The sequence below is a fragment of the Gigantopelta aegis genome, chromosome 9, assembly GCF_016097555.1.
Source record: "Gigantopelta aegis isolate Gae_Host chromosome 9, Gae_host_genome, whole genome shotgun sequence".
Taxonomy (NCBI): Eukaryota; Metazoa; Mollusca; class Gastropoda; order Neomphalida; family Peltospiridae; genus Gigantopelta; species Gigantopelta aegis.
The window spans coordinates 53,963,615-53,985,293 of NC_054707.1; the positions used below are offsets into that span (position 1 = coordinate 53,963,615).

A 21,679-nucleotide genomic window follows, 5' to 3' on the forward strand; every position below is an offset into this window, starting at 1 on the left:
TCACTGAAGTAAATTACATTACAGGGCTAGCTCTGCCACTTGCCAAATTTGACAATTGCAAATTTTAAAAACTAAGAAATTTGTAAAATAAAATCTGATTTGTCATTCTTGTGAATTGGATGATGTACAAGTATTAGACAATTTGCAATATGGAGTATGAGATGAGAAGAAAAAAAGTCATGTTATGGGGTTTATTCCCGTGGATGCATGGAATTTTACAATTATTAATAATATTATTATTTATTTTTCAACACCAGAGCTGCTGAACATTACATATCATAACTTCTGATATAGCAGTCACTGAGCACTAGTTAGAAAGTGGGTAAATAGCACATTTTATAATTTAAAAACTGGGCCCGTGCTTATGAAATTTGAAGTCTAGACTCAAATCTTCAATGATGTCATACACATGCAGTTTGTATGTGTTGCCATGATGTTAAAGTTTCAAGAGGTTGTTGGAGACTTGAGTGTAGACTTTTAAAAGTTTTATAAGCAAGGGACCTGGCATAATTGCAATATCACTAACATGGGTCATTCCATGTCGGGTAAACCAAAGGATCTCATGGGATTCATAATTTTTGCAGACGTGTATTACAGCATACAAAATGAAATGCTATAAGCCTATGGTATTGAAATGTATTTTGCATGTCACTAAGGTTGTCATTGTATTATGTACAGTACTCCATTGCTATCTGAATTTGCACTTTTATCTTTTATTATAGTACAAATTTACTATTTTTCAACTTCTTAATTTAAGTGCCAAGCCTAATTTCAGATAAATCTAAGTTCAGATAGCAATGGAGTACTGTACATAACAAGGTGGTATTTTCCATATTTAAGCCCAGAGTGTAAATCTGGAAATTCTTGTAATCATGGCAGGCCCTTGGATTTCACGGAAACGATTAATTCTGGTACAGTGTCAGTAAAATCACGGAACCAAAATTTTGTTTCCCATGATTATTATATCAAGTACGACTATTCAATGAAAATAATATATATATATATATATATATATATATATATAATTATTTTTAGAAACAGTTCTCATTGGGTTCTCATTATCACAAAGCACGGAACTGAAAAAGTGTTTCCCATGAAATTTGAAATCCTGTTGCATGCATGGGAATTTTATTTCTTTGTAACTGATTACTGATATTCATGATCAGCAGGGGTATTGGGACAACCCAAAACAGACCTCTCAGCAAGGAAAATTTGCATAACTCATTTACATGTTATGCAAAAACATTAAAGGTAACCCATTTCATTTTGTGTAACATGTTATGACCAAGCAAACCATGGCCTGAATTTAATACACAAACGAAAAATCTGGTAAACAAAACTAAACTTGCACAAGCAGTGCCTAACGAAACAATTGTCTACACAATTTTCAGAAACCAGACTCCGTCTCAACTGACACATACAATTTATATGGTGTTGTCATGACATTAGTGTCTCAGACTCTATTAGAGTGTCGAGTCTAAAGGTTTTATAAGCACCAGGCCAGGATGCTAATTTCACAAAACATCATTGACCCGATTTACAAAGCCTTTTTTCTCAGACACGTGTTTAAGTGTTGTAAATATATGTACATGTAGTTACACCCATGTAGGGTGTATAGTACCAAATCAAATCCCATAGACGACAATAGTAACATATGTGGCTAAAACTCCTACCTGCAACGTATCAACCGACAAACGCCACGGATATAAATACTACCACCCCTCACACTTAAAGTGAATCAGAAAACAATGGGGGTCAAGCTGCTCGTTTCTGAGACAACGGGTAGCGTCTATGACTACCATAGTTCCGCACAAAATTCAAGTACTTTTTTTCACAGGTACCCCATACATGTTTCAAGCACAAGGCTACTTGACACATTGGTACTAGATGAAATAAAATTGCTTTTTTTTTTACCCAGATAAAACTATTATTTTTTACAACCAACACACTCACATTTATAACCAATCACAGGACTTGTGGTGTTCACTTCTCTATCAAAAGTTGGGTGCACCTCAAACTTTGACCCAGCCGGAAGTTATTTGGTTTAGTACTACCTGTAAGACATAAAAAGGCTTTGTAAATTTGACCCCATAAGTTTATGTTTTCAACTAGTAGTCGTTTGGGTGTATTTTTACATGTGTTTGGCATCTATTTCATACAGAAAATTCAATCATTACTTCAAACCATTTGTAGTAATAAGACTAGAGGTGTAGTTGTAGATTTACATTTACGTGCAAAACTAGGCTTAAAAATGTTTTGTGAAATTGGCCCCTGGAGAACAATGCATGTACACTACAGTTGTGAATATTCTGAGGGCCTCAGGGAAGATTAGCTTTTGCTAACTGTGTTACCCTCACTAAATAAATAATTTATTATTATTATTATAAACCAAAAGCTGAAAGTTTTATCTAATGGCACCATGTATAATATTTTTTAGAGAACTATATATCTTTAATAAGTGGTTAAATTGATCTGAAAGGTATTGTGTGTTATAGATCCATCAATTTTATTATAATTTTATTATAACTACATATATTTATTCAAATAAAAAAAGTGGATCGGCAAACAGCCAATAGGTATACCGGTATTTAAATGCCTCTCCACCAATTAGGAGTTGATCTGGAATGACATGTATGCTATCTCACCCAGGTCACTGATCCATCTATTAGGTGTTGATGTGGAATTACCTGTATGTTGTCTTACTCAGGTCACTGACCCATCAGTTAGATGTTGATCTGAAATGACCTGTGTGTTATCTCACCTAGGTCACTGATCCATCTATTAGGTGTTGATCTGGAATTACCTGTGTGTTACCTCACCTAGGTCACCGATCCATCTATTATGTGTTGATCTGAAATTACCTGTGTGTTATCTTACCCAGGTCACTGATCCATCTATTAGGTGTTGATCTGGAATTACCTGTGTGTTATCTTACTCAGGTCACTGATCCATCTATTAGGTGTTGATCTGGAGTGACATTGTTATCTTACTCAGGTCACTGATCCATCTATTAGGTGTTGATCTGGAATATGACCTATGTGCTATCTTACCCAGGTCACTGATCCATCTATTAGGTGTTGATCTGGTATGACCTATGTGCTATCTTACCCATGTCACTGATCCATCTATTAGGTGTTGATCTGGAATATGACCTATGTGCTATCTTACCCATGTCACTGATCCATCTATTAGGTGTTGATCTGGAATGACCTATGTGTTATCTTACTTAGGTCACTGATCCATCTATTAGGTGTTGATCTGGAATATGACCAATGTGCTATCTTACACAGGTAATGGATCTGTTAATTAGGTTAATTATGTTCGCAGTACAAACTGGTTTCCTTACAGGACATTTTATCTTTATTGTCTGCACACACACACACAAATCAATAAAACAAGATTAAATTAAACGTGAAATTAGATAAATATTTGTTTTCCCTATCAACATCGTTCAAGTTTTAGTTTTCTTTCTCCATCATTTAGTGCTGTGATGAATATAATTTTTCTTGATAACAATAAAACCAGGAGTGCCTCCATTAATGTTTAATTACAATCCGCATTTGAAATATACACCAGGCAACCATTTTGTTTAACTTGCTTTGATGTTGTGTTGCCAGCATGCAAATAAATGTGAAATTCCATACCCTGCAAAAACTCCATGAGGGCTTAAATGTGGTTAAATCTATAACATATTTGTATCAGGTTGTAAATATATGTGAGGGTATACAAATATATGGATATGATATGAGGGTTTGACTTCTTTCTTTGAAGCAAGAACATTTTAATAATTTGTGACCAAAATTTTGTTTTATAAATATCTGTATATAAACATATGGAACAGTTTCTAGATGGTTTGGTTTTGTGTGTAGTTGTGTTTTGTTTTGGGTTATTGTTTTTTGGGTGTGTTTTTTTTAGGGGAGTTATGTTTGTTGGTGGAGGGGGTGGATATATATATATATATATATATATATATATATATATATACACACATACATACATATTTGGGGGGGGGTTGGGGGGTTTCAGGGATGACAATATTTTGGGGTTTTTTTTTTTAGGGAGTGTTTTTTTCAGAGGATATTTTAATGTTATTATATGTCATATTATGACATGTACATCACGACAAACAGTACTCTGTTTCAGGAGGTATTTAACATATATTTTTATATAGTTAGATTATATAGATTACTGTTCTGGTTAGGTTTTACTTTGTTAACAAAGGCAAATAACAGTATGTCACGTGTGCTTCATTTTTGTTACCGTACGTATTTCTGATATATTGAATTAAAACGGCTTACAATAAATCTGTGGGTGAGAACGGACTACTGAAATAACAAGAATGCACCATGCACTCTCCTGTTGTATTGTTTATTTTCCCAAGCAATAATCAGATGAACATGAATACATAGTTATAGATGCATACAAAAATATACATATAAACACAAACAACATATATAAATGTATGATATGTTAAACATCACTTTGTGGATTACATAAAATATGTCAAATCTTTAAATACTAATACCCATTTACGGCTATTGGCAAAAGTTTGTTTTGTTTAACGACACCACTAGAGCACATTGATTTATTAATCATCGGCTATTGGATGTTAAACATTTGGTAATTCTGAGACGTAGTCAGAGGAAACCCAGGACATTTTTCCTAATGCAGCAAAGGATCTTTTATATGCATCATCCCACAGACAGGATAGCACATATCACGGCCTTTGATATACCAGTCGTGGTGCATTGGCTGGAATGAGAAATAGCCCAATGGGCCCACCAACGGGGACAACTGAATATTGGTGATTCATTTAATTATTCGGAACGTACAAAGACCGTGATTCTTCAAAGACTATACAAAACCCAGGGCCTTAGATTGAAGCAAAGTCAAAGTAATAAATGTTGTGCTCAAAATAATCATGCCCAAATTGAGTACAAACATGCTGATGTCAAAACATTTCACCTCTGAACCACTGAAATGTTAATTAAACTTTAATTAGATTCCAATAATCTTAAAATGCAGTTCTGAATATCTACCACTCTTCAGCAGGGGTTAATAACATTAATGCACTAAAAACAGACCATTGTGCTCAGAACAGACCAAACAAAACAAAACAAAACAAAACAAAAAACCTGTTGCGCCCAAATTAATGACATTAAAATAACTGGAGCAGTAAACCAAAATTAAAACAAAACAAAAAGCAACATTTTTTATTTTTTTAAATGATAAATAATAAAAATCAAGGCTTAGTAATATAGGGTTTCCTATTGGACAAAAATAACACTTTAAAATTAATAGTATATTTCATAATCTTAAAATTATTAATATAATATAAAAATGAGAATAAGTTTTGTTATATATAATTCACATGGTATTGCACATTTTCAGCTGATTTTACATTAAAAAAATATATATATCTACCACCCACAGAATAAACCTATATGAATATAAACATAAAACTTTATGGATATAAAGCAATCGGCTTAAAATAATTATAGTGCCTACCACCCCCATCCCTGCAATCAGTACAGGGAAAATGTATTTCTTATAACTAATTTTAAAACAAACCAACAACATATACATTTATATTAAAGAAAATTAATGGTGGTCATATATACAATAATGATAACACTTTTAAAAAATAAAGTAGTATACACCACAACCCATAAAATATTTGCAGTCAATAAAATGTGTTCAATAATGTTTCCTTTGAAGGGAAATCTCTGAGTCCACACTACAACTGTCTTTGAAACACACAGCTGTTATTTTCAGGATAATATAGCCTGAATATAACGCAAATCTGAATCCAGAATTCAAGCAGTTCCTTGCCATCAAACCCAGTGTTGTTGTCAAAGGTGTTTGTCATCAATTTCAGAAACGTAAAACTTTCCAATATATTTGAATACTGGTATTTCTGTTATCCATAAATAAGCTTGTTGGTTTCATTTGAGTACTAATACATGTAGTTTATTTGTCAGTTATGTTACCAACTACTAGCAGAAAGTTGGCCAACTTGACGATTGCGTTGCAATTTCCCAACTCCTAACTTAGTCAGGTGTGCTCAGATTAACAACTAATGGGTTATATGACGAGAATCGAGTTGTAAGAGTGCTTAGATTAGCAACTGGACAGTCGTAGACATCCTGAGAGGAGAAAGTTGGCCAACTTTCTGCTAGCTGTTGATAGTTTGAGCCTAGCATTATCAATTTGCCATAGATGTATTTAAGATAATTAAGGCTGGTACCAGCTTCCACCAAGAGTGAGTTTAAACGGCTTAATGGGGAGATTTAAGGACTCAACATCGACTTCTCTCTGTCTGTCTGTCTCTCTTTCAATTTAGATTCTCTCTCTCTCTCTCTCTCTCTCTCTCTCTCTCTCTCTCTCTCTCTCTCTCTCTCTCTCTCTCTCTCTCTCTCTCTCTCTCTCTCTCTCTTTTTCTCACTCACTAACAACCAATCGTAAACCCCTGTCCTAGAAAAACGGCCCAGATATAAAAGTGTGTGTGCCCAGGTCAGGGTGCCTGAATCCATTGGATATAATCATAACAATTTAAAATAAATAAAAAAATATTTGTTACCCTGATCAACATTGTAAATATGTTCTGCCTGACTGCGAGTTTTACGAAATTTTAACTATTATTTTTTTAAAAAAAGAGAAGAAGAAAACGTTTCTCTCTTGGAATATTAATTACTGCACTGGGGTGCAGATGCAGGTTTTGGCGTGGGTTTTTTTTAGAAGGTCAGGACATTTACACCAGTCAATTTTGCAGTTTGTTAAAAACATATTCATCTTGCTTTTGTTTGTTAGATACGTTTTGAAACAACTCGTAAGTTAATGGTGTCTAACGACCATCCATGTAATATTGTCTGTATGCAGCATCTTTCGTCACGTATGTTAACACTGACTTTCGTCTATGGAATCTCTATTCGCCGTATGCCCACTGTATACTTTAATCCAGTATATTACCGAAGTCTTGATCCATATTTATTTACAATTTACTGAGATGTCACTGTAATTTCAGCTCATAGTTGGAACATGTTCCATTGATATAATGATAATGTTTAATGTTTTGGACGGAGCACTTTGACTGTATTTGACGGCCGTGATGACGTGTCGGTTGTCGAGGCGCTGTCTTGTGACCTTGAACATCCGGGTGATTCGTCATCTTCGACACTCGTTTTGTTAAGATCTGTAAGCTTATTATTTTTTCTGAAACAAAATAAGATTCACTACTTGAAAAAAATGTTATATCAAACTCACTATTTTTATTGCTGTGGTTTTCAGAGACATGTTTGGCCTAAATTAGCTATTGGGATAGGGGAGTAAAAATAAATAATACGCTTAATTAGGAAATAGTAATGTAGCGTCTTTTACAGCTAAACTGAAAAGACACTTCTTATTTTTTCATATGTTTCATTAAATTACACAAATTTGTTTAAAAGCGACCAAAATTCCAAAGTGGGACACTGTCTAGTAGTGGAAGTAAATATTTCCTTTGAACAATATTTGCCAAAACATTTATAAACACTTTGACTCTTCCCTGTTAGGAATAAAGCAAATTAGGGTGTACATTTCTATAATTCTGAAGTGGGACATTGAAATCAACTACTGTTTTCCAGATGCCCATTTGACTCGAGAGAAAGGCTTTTAATTACGCTTTTGTTGTTAAAATGTTTAGCGGAAACGTATTTCCTATGGGCAATCATTGCAAATATTATATATATATATGACCCTGTTTAAGAATAAAGAAAATTATGTTCAAAACGACCACGGTTCCAAAGTGGAAAACTGTCTTTAGTGGAACGATGTATTTCCTTTGGGCAGTGTTTGCAAACACACACACATTGACTTTCCCCGTTAGGAATAAAGTAAATTAAAATTGAAAATTACCACATTCTGTTCTGTAGTGAAATGCGATATTTCCTATAGGCAATGTTTACAAACATACACACTTTGACCCTTCCCTGTTCAGGAGAAAAATCAATTTTGGTTGAAATCGACCACGATTCCAAAATGGAAGATATAGGGGTGGATGTTGTTACGGGTTTATCTCTTTATTGCACCAGCCTCGGTGGCATCATGGTTAGGCCATCAGTCAACAGGCTGGTAGTTACTGGGTTCGGATCCCAGTCGAGGCATGGGATTTTTAATTCAGATACCGACTCCAAACCCTGAGTGAGTGCTCCGCAAGGTTCAATGGGTAGGTGTAAACCACTTGCACCGACCAGTGATCCATAACTGGTTCAACAAAGGCCATGGTTTGTGCTATCCTGCCTGTAGGAAGCGCAAATAAAAGATCCCTTGCTGCTAATCGGAAAGAGTAGCCCATGTAGTGGCGACAGCGGGTTTCCTCTCAAAATCTGTGTGGTCCTTAACCATATGTCTGACACCATATAACCGTAAATAAAATGTGTTGAGTGCGTTGTTAAATAAAACATGTCTTTCTTTCTCTTTATTGCAGTACAACAGTCCCAATATGACATGACACATGTGAGAAGTGGTTTATAAGAGTGCATGGATTCTGGCAAAACGTGATTGTAGGGGAGGGGGGTATCACTAGATGATGTCACAATCAACTATTACCAAAACGAGCTAGTTTCATAGAATATCGTAAGTTTACGTTTATGACTAACATTTATACCTGCAGTACGTTTACATGCGTTTGACATCTATACTAGTCACAAGTTAAGGGTCACATGGAAACTGCGTCTGATTGGAGTAGCCCATTCACTGTGCTAGGCTGTCAAGTGATCCACCTTTTTCCTACTTTTTTGTTTGAAAATGCTGCGAATTGGTTAAATTGTGCATATCGTCGTTGAACTAAGTAAAACTCGTATCTGAATTTTTTATGTTTTACAGGAGACGAAAATAATCTGTTTTGGTACAAACTGATTCAGTGTAACAAATGGTTATTAAGATCTATAACTTTATGAATAAAGTCATTTTAAACTGATGAATAGTATTTATCAATAACTGAATCTGAATTACAGAAATGTCACTTACGACTATTTCACTAGTTTCTCATATTAATAATTTCTTCATTTGGTATGACCAGTAGACCTCATTGTTTTTCAAATTACCCTGATACTTAAATCTAGCTACGTAAGGTGTATCATATTATAAACACTGCCAGACTCAATAGTATCCTGGGCCCTGTTCCACAACACAATCTTAGTGCTAAGATCACCTTAGGTGAATAACTATATTATGTACTTGAGGTGATCTTAATGCTAAGATCGCTTCATGAAACGAGGCCCTGAATCAGTTAGCGTACTTGCCATTATGTGTACTTGTACTCATTTTTAACTGTTAAGCCGCACACATTGCCAGGTGCCCTTTGCTGGACCAGAAATTCCTCATTAAAATTAATAAAATAAACATGTCTTGCCCAATCAGTCAGGGACCAACAACATAAAGGTTGTTCAGTTTATCTGACTGATAATCTGCTGTTGAAAGTCACCTGTAGGTACATATGCAGGACGTTGTGCAGGGGCGGGGGCCTAGACTGTGGTAAGCGATGTTTAGACAACACTTCTCCGGACAATATTTTGTTTTTAAATCGCTTAAATCAGGAGCAGTTTAACAAAGCCTCCTCTCCACCCCCACTTTCTTGACAAGGCTGCAACATGTAAGGGTCAAATTTGAAAACTGTATTTTCTAGAAATGACGATTTGTAATGTTCATTAGTATTGTCTGCTACATTCAAGAATGTGGCACAATAATGAATTTATTTTTTTAAATGACCAAAGAAAACATTTTCACTAGCGATTGCTTGATGGTTACAGTAAATGTATTTGTGAAACTGGCCCCGGGTAACCAATAGATTAGGTGTGTCAACGTTTTAATAAACCTTGTATATTAGATCTTAAAAGTTACATGGCAGGTTTCCTATAGGGTGGCTGTCTGCCACTTTTTAGGGTGTATAACAATATAATGTGTATATAAATTGTTCATTGTCCATTTAACTAACAATAATATTCATCAATGTCTTTTAAGAGATGATCCACAAATATTTTCAAAGTAATACATTTCGTTTTAGCTGAACATACTTGTTTTACGGAATAAACTAAAATGTTTAAAATCTGGGACATGATTCATAGGTTCAACAATATTTACTTCATCCCAAGGTTACTGGAATTCATGTGAAATGAAGCCCATAGGTTTAAAAACAGGAACATTCGCCGCATTTAAGACTATTGACATGAATTCGGATACTATTTTAATAGAAATGTTCCCTGGGCTAACAAATGACATCTTAATCACTGTGTAACTGGAAGCAATTTTATATCAAGATATTTTAAAAGAACTTTAAATAAAGATGCATCATCATGTTTGCTCTCTTTATATAAATAACAATGAAATAAAATAAAATAAAATAAACAAATAAACCTGCATATTAATCGATACCATACATCATTTTTGCGTATATAATAACTCGATATTGTGAAACCTGTGCAGTGGTTTCCCAAAGAATCCGTTACCTAAAAACTTAAATTTTACATGAAGTAAACATCAGCTATGCATTAAAATAACCCAGTTATATCTATAGGCGTCGGGTGTACCTCCTCTCCTTTCCTCAACTATGAAACAGCTAGATGTCTAGAATATATATAAGCACTGCCCTTCATCATTTAAAATTAAAATTAATAACTGTTCCTCCTGTCCTACATAATGGTATTGAAACATGTGTTGTCTTGTCATTGAATGATATTGCATGTATGTTGTCTGCTGCTATCCAAATTTGGACTTTTCCCCTTTGTTATATGTCCATGTATATATACATTTTCTTCAGCTTCTTAATGTAAGTCCCAGACTTAATTTTAGATAAACCTTTATTTTCTCCAAGATGGTTTTTTGGGGGGTTTGTTTTTGTATTTAAGCTTAGACCTTAAATACGGAAATACCTGGTGGGCCTACACTTCTTTTCTGGTATGATAGCTTTTCCTTGATCACCAGTTGAATACATACTATGTACATATATACAATATAGACACTTTGGTCACTAAAATTTTACCTTTACCCGATAGAAAAGGTTGAAATATGATGAGGATAAAAATAATCAGTTGGTAGATACGAGGTTTTCATAACAGATAAACAGTGGTTTTCAAATACGTGTTTTACTTATTTGACATGTTCCATACTTTCTATTGCCTGGACATGTAGGAGGTTTTGACAACAAAAAGATAATAGATTTTTGCTTCTGAAAGAATAAAAAAGTGAAAATCGCCAAAACTGCACATACGAGGTTTTCTTAGTTCAGCGACGATATGTTCCTTGTGTTATTATAAAAGTCAACAGTTATGGGATTTTTTAAAAATTATTATTTATTTATTTATTTTGGTGGGTTTTTTTGGGGGGGCAGCAAGATATATCTCCCAATTTGTGGCACCATATAATCTCAACATATTAAAATTACACCCTGAAAGGTAACACGTTATTCAGTGATTAACATGATTATAATGTACAATGTGTATGTATCACTTCAGAATCTATAATACATTCTAAAAAACTTAAATTAATCATGTTAATCTGATTTCTTGTGCATCAGCATTACTATGAATGTAAGTATGTATATTGATTAATAGCCTACAGTGTACACTAATTTGAAATAACTGTATACTCGTTTCTAACGGTATCGCGGGTTCCAAGGTATCGCGGTATTTGCATTTTTTGTAGTTCAGCACGCGCAACTCCGCCTGATAGCAAATTTAATTAAATAAACACGTTGACCGATGGTAATCTGTCATCTCTGTGAAGAAATTTGAAATAATTTCTAATTGTTTTAAAAATTATAAATGTTTTACCGATTCCTCACAGAATTACTAATAGTGTGATTTTTCTGACACCCGTATCTGCAATGCAAATTTAAAATGTTATTGCTTGTGATACAAGATTATTGTCTGATCGTTCACAATCAAAATGAGACTACATATGGTGACGTGTTTACTATTTTTAAAATGCAACCGAAGTAGAAATATATCGGGAAATTTAAGGGTCCAAAATATATATTTAAAAACCTGAAAACGTCATTACACTTCAGAATATGCGAGAGGCTGTTGTACTTTTGTAAAATGGGCAGAATATAACTTATTGTCTTAAGTGGACACATGTCAGCCCGGATATTTTGATCATACGTTCGAGTGATAAGCCAGGAGACGGGGTTTTTTAATGCTCTCTCTCTGTTTTACACAGCAATAAACTGTTTTTCTTAGAGAAACTGTAGACATGTAGCTGAATTGAACAAACGAAAGGTTTCAAGCGAATTTTAGGATCTTTTTTTGTGTTCAAAATTTTGTTTCTTCAATTTTACTGTAATTTGTGAATAAAATCTACATATTGAACCATTCAGATGAATTGTATACTATATGTTTGGGTTGCCGCGATATCATGAGAAGCACTTCGAAAAAGTCTGCAACGGTAGGGCACACTTCCGCCAGTAATATTTATTTACAAACAGGATTTATATGCAAATATATGACGTGTAGAACATGGACATATGAGGTAAAATGCAACAAAAGTATATTTACCTTGATGTATGTACGTATATTATTTTATTTCTGCACTATCATTAAGTACCGCGATACCGTTAGACCCCAATATATAAGATTCAAATTATTTTAGATAGAACAGAAAACACAGGTACCAACTGAGCACCACAGATATTTTAAAAGTGTTTTCTAAATAATATCACTTTTTGAATTTAACACATTCGTTTTCTCAGTATGAACATGAAAAATGTCATTACGTACTGTTTCAGTGCTACTTTTGTCCTACTTTTTTATATTTTCATTCCTACGTTTGTCCTACTTTTTCATAAGGGTGTGCTGGGCAGCCAGCTGTGCCAGTGGTATGGAAACGCTCATGCAGTTAATGGATGACGGAATGGCTAACTTGCAAGCATCTCGCTACTTGTTTCATGGATATGCTATCTTTCAGACATGGCAGGACTCGACCACAATCCAGAATGCTCAGTTTACGTTTTGGTGGCTTGGTTATCTGAAGCTAGATTGTAAAGAAATTTATACCCTCCCAAACATAAAAAGTGTTAACATGAAAAGAGAATCATGTGCATCATGCAGTTTTCAGGCAGGTGTCCTGCTTAGTCAGAAGGAAAAAAAACGTTTTAAAAGTTAAACAATTGGATTGTCTAAGCATTTGTCATGCGCTTTCTACTTACAACCAAAGGGAGCTGTGAGTAAAAGGCCCATGTACATGTACACGTACATGCAATCTGCAATGCTTTATTCAAGTCTGTAAGCTACTTTTCTTTACCTATAACCTCCCCTGATTTTTCGTTTGAGTTTTGAAAAAGGAAGGTAAATGTTGATACTGGCCCTTAACTAGTATATTTCACGCAGAAAATTACGTCATTGCAGAAGACGGAGCATTGTAAAGACGAAAGAAAATGAAATATGTTTACATCAAACTGTAATAGTTCTACTGTTTGTACTTATACGACCTGCGATTCGATCGTAGATTTACGTTTATATAAACTAGGCTTACGATGTTTTATGAAATTGATCCCTGATCGACAACTACTGTATCTACGTTAGCTTGCTATGTTTTAGCCCGAGTACTCTGACTGTAAGACAGCTAGACGGACATTTGCAATAAGGCTAACAACCGTCCAAATGTCCGTCTAGCTCTCTTACAGTCACAGTACTAGGGCTAGTTATGTTTATGTTCATTTATATCCTTGAATGTCTGTATTATGTAGTATTGCTACTGAAAAATTATGTTGATACAATTCAGTAGTTTTGGTCAAATGATCCAGTACTGCCTATTGCGTATATACATGTAAGTAGCAGATTCTATTATAACAGAAGACGTTACGAACACACCAATGCACAATGTATACAAAAAAGAAGAAGAAAACAAACAAAAACAACATTTACCTTGTCAAACCACCAGTGCCTGATTTATAAGGGGGCAGTTGCCCCGGGGCCCCCTGCCAGGGGGTCTCCCCAGACTAAGGACTTTCTTTATACACAAAATGTAATAATTATAAAATTAGTTCATTTTTTTTATTAATTTAATTTCTATGTTGAGGGTCCCCCGAACCTGAAGTGCCCTGGGCCCCCCAAGGTATAAATCTGGCCCTGCAAACCAGCCAACAATGTAAAAAAAAAATACACAGAAAATTCTAAAATTTGTAAATATCTTTGTTAGTTTGTGGAGACTTCCCCAGAGGGTCGTTGTACCAAGTTTCAGAACAATCTAATCAAATATTATAGAAGATATATTTACAAATTATCAATGTTAAAATTCTATTTAATTTTTTTTTTTATATTTAATTAAATTTATAAATTTCGAAATATCTTTGTTAGTTTGTGCAGACCTCCACAGAGGATCACTGCAGGCCTACCAAGTTTCAAAATAATCCGCTGAACACGCTAGGAGAAGAAAGACTTGAAAGGAAAATTTGAGGGACGGACGGCGGACAAATCGAACGACACAGCGGATGTAAAAAACAACAAACAACAACAAACAAACAAACAAACAACAAAAGAAGAAGAAGGAAGGAAGGAAATGGGTTTTTTTTACGACGCACTCAGCACATTTTATTTACGGTTGTATGGCGTCGGACAACAAACGATGAAAACAAACAAGGACTTACCTTCTACAGCATGCTTGTATTTTGTGTTTGAGTGGTGTTTCGATTGCACAGTAGTTGACATCTTTGAGTAAACAGAACATGAGGATTCCGATCAATAGAACCAGAGCTGTCACTATTGCCCACAGCTGGAACTGTTCTAACCTGTGTTTAATTTAACACAGAAATTAAATATGAAAGGAATATTCCACTGAATTCATTTCAACACATTTTTATTAAAATATACTAAAAGGCAAACGTTATTGTGACATGGATTGTTTGGAGTAATAAATTTGTGAATGGATTTATGGATGTAAACCAGAAAAAAATGTGCATTAAACAGCTCGAAGAAATGCAACCAAGCAGTTGTTGCAGCGATTGCACGCTTTGTGCAAGAAACATGGAATATTCGGGGAAAATCCTGTCCAGTGTTCACCATAAAAGGCCAGACATTCGGTCGCAAAGCATTGCAACTCTGTGCAAACTTCAGAAGTCCAGAAGTCAGAAAAACACCATTAGTGAACTGTTTGATGCAATGTCGTCCTGCCACGCCTCAGTGAAACTGACAGATGGCGAGTCATAGGGATGCTTGAATCTGGGACCTCGCAGTGTGACGTCGCACGTCAATTCAACGTCCACTGAAACACCATATGGCACTTATAGTAACGATATCAACAAAACAACCAGGCCAGGGACCGTCCCCGTAGCGGCCAACCGCCCGTGACAACCCCTCGCCAAGACACATGGATCCTAACCACGCATTTGCGAAACAGGCATTCCTAGGAACTTTCTCCAGCGTTTAGTGGCCTCAACGAGACGACGGTGCAAGGCCTGTATCAATGCTCAAGGTGGACACACTCGCTACTGACTGTGTGAACTTCGCTCTGGACCCCCTCTAGTGATATGGCTTGTTTGCATATGTCAGGTGCCCCCTTTTCATGGACTATTGCTCGTTTCCATACCTTCGGACATTTCTCTTTCCATATTATAACGTTTCATACACGGCAGTAAAAACTTATCAATTATCTTTGTCTTTTGTGTGTAACAATGACTTTTGCCTTTTAGTATATATGGCTATTTGGTGGTTAGTTCAGCAGCAAAATGCGGTTTTTCTCAAAAGTTGAAATTGGGATACTATATCAAATGGGTTTTTTATTGTTGATTTTGTATAACCCAGATTCATATTTTCGGCAGGTAATATTGTCACAATGGGCATTTTGAGATATTTTTCTTTCAACCAACTATTTCATTCCCCAATCTGGTGATCTCGTAGTCTTCTTCCTGATTCACCCCATATATGTTCAAACAGTTCAACTAGAAATAAATCCGGTGTATACAGTGGTCAGTCCTTTCATAAAGTTGCTAATACTAGATAGAATTGGGTGGATATAATTTCATTTTATCTGCAATCTGTTTAAAAAGTAATAATGTACATTTCATGATGAAAGTAAATTAACTGTATCGTTCGAAGAAAGTGGATACATATGGATTTGACTATGGTCGTTTGGCGTGTATGCTAGATTAACGATGTACTGTAAAAGTATATGTTGAGGAGTCTGTGGATATATCATCTATGTCAAAATAATGCAGCTTGGGGTGATCTAAGTATCATTACAGGAGATCTATTCTTCGTCTACTCGGGTAACCAAATGAACAATAGAACTGATCTAAAACTGTAGTAGTGAAACATAATTATGATCATAAGCACACAAGACGGGGTGGGGGTGGGGGGGTGGGGGTGGGGGGTGGGGGGTCAGGGTGTGTTCTCTTTCCAATAATTATGTTGTTTTGTGGGGGGGGGGGGGGTATTTTTTCTTAAAATGTCGTTCGTTCGATCAGCTGGCAATCGCCTTGTATTTTGCGTCCTAAGAGGTACCTTCGACTCCAACGGTCAAACAAATGGAAAGGATGTTTAAGAGATTGCTAATGACCCAGTATGGTTTATTTGCTAGAAAATGGAACACATACCATTTTCTTTAGTTTATGGTACTTGCACAAGATGTCAACCGTTCAGTTAGTCAAACAAAGATCCAGGGTCATGATTGCGCTGGCCTTGGAGCAATAAACAACAACAAGCATAAAGTATTCGGTTTATAGACTGATAATCTGGCATTACATTTGAAGAACCGCTAATACTGATGAAGGCTTTTTGGGCAATCTTGAGTTACTTGTTTTATGGTGACATCAACAAACTGGACAATTAAACAGATGGGCTGCGTTCAGCCAGACCGAGCAGAAAAACGTGCGCTAGACTGGTTTATGCGCTTCACTAGTGATTTCCCTAGAAATTTGACAAGGCATGGTAGACCAAACACTTTTGCGGCATTTTCGCGATTTTCGGGGCACTTGTTTTTCATTAAAAATACACAAAAATTAATTGAAATAAACATTAATGTAATTTATGAGCTTGCTTTAATGTAAATGAATGGCAAAAGATATAAAAGGCATATTTTATTAATTAATAATACCTTTTGGGTTTTTTATAAAGACAATTTTGGAAATGATTAGTGAAAAAGGCCTGTTTAATCTCAGGGCAGCATGGTGCTGATTAAGGCAAGATGGTGCTAGACTATTGAGGCATGGTGCTGCACCATGCTAAAACAAGCTAGGGAAAATACTGTTCACGGTAAACCAAACGGCCACATCGGGAATCAATCAAATAGTTCGCGAACGTTAGCAAAACGTTCGCAGGCTGAACTTATGGTTGGGTTACTTTCTATCTATAGTGATGGTCTTGTAAGCAGATTCGCGTGTACCAACTGTACAGTAAGTATTGGAATCTGTTACAGATATTGTGTATCACGAGGATCAAACTGTAGCGGGTCCACAGTGTTGCATACATTTTCCTCGTATGTGCACGAACATATGCATTTCAGATTTCTTAGTCCAATTTCATTTTCTTTCTTATATCTTAATAAGGTTCAAATACAGATGTTTTCGACACATATTTTGGCAAACTGACCAGAAAAGGTGTAGTCATAGTCGTAGGGTTTTTACGTGCACATTCAGAGCAAGCTGTTGTAGCGCACGTCTGTCATGGGCGCAGGTGTTGACGTACGTCGGCTCCTCGTTCAGGACAGGAGGACAGGTGTTAGTGGTTAGCCCTTAAGTAGTTCAGGGCCCGTGCTAATAAAACTTTTAAGAGTCCAGACTCAATCTCTAATGACGTCATACGTATACAATTTTGTATGGCATTGTCATGACATTAGAGTCTATTAGAGTCTCGAGTCAAAACTCTAAAAGTTTTATAAGCACCAGGCCAGGACCTCGTTCCACGAAGCGATCTTAGCCTTAAGATCATCGTAACGCTAAGATCGCTTCGTGAAACTAGGTAAAATATTGCATTAAAAGGTGTTGAAACTTATTTTCGTGTTTGTAAGCAACCCAGGTTCAAAGACGCTTTCCTGGACATGCAGGGAGCAACCATCAAGTACATTGGCAATTAACCAATCAAATGATTCTTACAGATTCCTCACGACTTCCGGCACGCAGCACGTGAACTCCTCTTCGACTTCGCAACACGCCCGTTTGTCGGGGTCGTTACAGAGGTACGTGTTTCCTTCCGCTTCTTCCGGCAAAGCCTTGTTCTTCTTACACACCGTGCTGCTCACACCTGATAAGACAGATACAGTAAAAACTGATAAAACAGATACACTAAAAACTGGTAAAACAGGTACACTAAAAACTGGTAAAACAGATACACTAAAAACCGGTAAAACTTACATCGGCCCAATCCGTACCCCGTCCCTGATGTCTGAAGTGTCGCAGTTACCATGTAGTCTTTGTTTAAAATGTGCTGGGTTGTTGTTTAGCCCTAGTAGGCCTACTCTGATCATAAGAGAGCAAGACTGACACTTGGGCAGTTACAACGCTCTCATTACGTAAAGAGAGTGCTGTAACTGTCCACATGTCCGTCTTACTCTCTTACGGTCAGAGTACTCGGGCTAGGATGTTGTGGTCCATAACCATGTCCGACGCCATATATAACCGTAGTGGCCTATTTACAATGTGTTGAGTGCGTCGTTAAATACTTCTTTCTTTCTTTTTTGTCAGTTACTGGTGATGTCAGATGTCGGGCTCAGGGGGTGCGTGCATGGACCTTTTGAAGATGGGGACACTTTAACAAGTTATCCGAATCCGCACCCGACCGTCTTCGGCAATGTAGTGGTTAAGCCATCGGTAGGCTGGTAGGTGCTGGGTTCGCATCCCCGCACCGGCTCCCATCCAGAGCGAGTTTTACGAAGCAATGGGTAGGTGCAACGCCAATAGGCCGACTTCTCTTTTATTAACCACTAACCCACTGACCGGACAGACAGCCCAGATAGCGGATGTGTGTACCCAGGATAGCGTGCTTGAATTGGATATAAGCATGAAAACAAGCAACATCGACTCCAATCAAAAGTGCAAGGCAAAAAGGACATATCATATGAAATCGGTCAAAAACAGTGAAATTTAGAAGATCACCATCAGTTTTGTTTTATGTTCCAGAAACAATGCTACCATGACGCTTAATCCTACTTTTCTATCCAGATATATATATCATCAAATCTGACCCGACATTGACCACCTCATGACCATTCAGGTGCTGTAACTGCTCTTCAAGAAGAGGGTTTATTTAACGACGCACTCAACACATTTTATTTACGGTTATATGGCGTCGGTCATATGGTTAAGGACAACACAGATATTGAGGGAGGAAACCTGCTGTCGCCACTTCATGGCGTACTCTTTGCGATAAGCAACAAGGGATCTTTTATATAAGAAAGAAAGAAATGTTTTATTTAACGACGCACTCAACACATTTTATTTACGGTTATATGGCGTCAGCCATATGGTTAAGGACCACACAGATTTTGAGAGAAAACCCGCTGTCGCCACTACATGAGCTACTCTTTCCGATTAGCAGCAAGGGATCTTTTATTTGCGCTTCCCACAGGCAGGATAGCACAAACCATGGCCTTTGTTGAACCAGTTATGGATCACTGGTCGGTGCAAGTGGTTTACACCTACCCAATGAGCCTTGTGGAGCACTCACTCAGGGTTTGGAGTCGGTATCTGGATTAAAAATCCCATGCCTCGACTGGGATCCGAACCCAGTACCTACCAGCCTGTAGACCGATGGCCTAACCACGACGCCACCGAGGCCCGTAGGATCTTTTATATGCACCATCCTATAGACAGGATAGCACATATCACGACCTTTGATGTACCAGTCGTGGTGCACTGGCTGGATCGATCCCAAACTGACCGTGCATCAAGCGAGCGCTTTACCACTGGGCTGCTCTTCAAGAAGACATAGCGATGCGATTTTGGTGTCATGTTAAAGATTTTATATTTAACTTCTTTTGTAGATATTATGAAAATACTTAGGAGTTATGATATTTCAAATCCACCATTACCCTACATTATGGTATAATGGGAACTAACTAATTACATAATCTTCCATTTTTTAATTGGAGGCTGCTTTCACAGAAGGTCCTGTTTTGGACTCCGATAATACCTACCTATCTGTTCGATGAATTACTATGCATTACGGTCGTGTAAAACTGATGTTCCAGTATAAATATTTAACGGTTGGGTTTTTTTTCTTTCTTTCTTTTATATTTTAAATATAAGCCATATTGAATTTTACAAAATTAATATAGACCAACGCATTAACTCTAAACTACATGGACAACATTTATCAATTTCTACATTTATGTCCATGTATGTTTACATTAAAACGCAATCTAATTAAAATTAGCTCCACTATTACATGTAGATCTAACAACAGCCAGTTGGAGCTCATGTCCACCAATCAAAACTTTACTTGCAGAATCATGCCAGTGATTTGAAAATAATTTGAAAACATTCCGAATTATCCTGAGGGTATACGACATGTTTCATTGCATTAAAACGTTGGATGTGTTTGGTCCAAGTAGTAGTCATATTAGACACCGTATAGGATTTTGGATTATGTTAAATCTTCTCAACCTTCTATTCATTTATATTAATTCCGTAACCCCATCCTACTTCTGTTGGAGACTACCACTCCCAAGACTTGTTTAAGAAATTCAAGCCTACACAACGCAGAGTCCATGAGAACTAAACGGTCGTGTAGACACGCACTCATGAATCACTGTCCAAACAGTGATGATATCAGGTGTTCGCGAAAGATGGGTATACCCTGCCCCGTTATTTCACTAGCCATGAGCACAGCCAATAGTTGTGAAGTCCATTATTCCCATCTAAACGATGAAAAACATGTAAGCAGCAAGATTTTTAAAAAAAAAAAAGAAGAAAAAAAAAAGACAAAAAAGAAGATGATGAAAAAGCGTGTAGGTCTAAATGGTCAAAATATAGCATAGATCTCATTTTAGTGGGTGATGTTTACCAGTTTTGTGAAAACTTTCATGTATTGTATCAAAAAAATAAAAAAATAAAATAAAGAAGCTACTAGTATTTCCACTGACAGTATTTTGAATTTTCTTATTTTGTCAGAAATCTTCCTTATGCCCATTAAGCTATTTCTCGTTCACCTAGTGCTCCACAGTAGATGTGGTGAGTACTATCCTGTCTGTGAGATACTGCATATAAAAGATCCGTTGCTGTTAATCGGAAAGAGTAGCCAATTGCGTGGCAGCAGCGGATTTCTTATAGTCCATGAGCCAGAGGGGTCGGTCGGTACCATCTGAGGGGACGAATGCTCATAATAATAAATTTATGATAGCATTGCAGGACTCACAGCTTTCTGTGTGTATCTACCCATGTTGTGACCTTACCCCCATTTTCACGACAGTTATATTTTTACAGAATTGCTAAAGAGTGACTGTATTAAAAGCATTGTAAAATATTTGTCAGGGCATTTAAGAATACAAAATTTGGAGGATTGAGATATAATGGAATGGAGAATTCATATATATTACCAATATTAAACTCCTTCGAGGATTAGGGTCTCATGTAACACTTTTTTATAACATTACAAAATACAGTTCACATAGTTTCATTTTTCAGTAGAAATTTAACATAACGTTTAGGCTAGGCACCTCAAATATTGTCTTTAAAGGGACATACCCTAGTTTTTAAACACTAAGGCATACTTTT

General features: G+C 36.4%; 1 protein-coding gene across 1 annotated transcript in view; it reads right to left on the bottom strand.

The window, feature by feature from the left end:
* Nucleotides 1-4,664: 4,664 nt before the first annotated feature.
* Nucleotides 4,665-21,679, bottom strand: part of LOC121380364 — a 36,839-nt gene continuing 19,824 nt past the window's right edge. The window contains exons 2-4 of the mRNA XM_041509146.1: nt 18,062-18,209; nt 14,621-14,761; nt 4,665-7,212 (exon numbers count right to left, since the gene is read on the bottom strand). Coding sequence (XP_041365080.1) covers nt 7,065-7,212; nt 14,621-14,761; nt 18,062-18,209 — 437 coding nt within the window. The 3' untranslated portion in view covers nt 4,665-7,064. The remainder of the gene's footprint in view (nt 7,213-14,620; nt 14,762-18,061; nt 18,210-21,679) is intronic.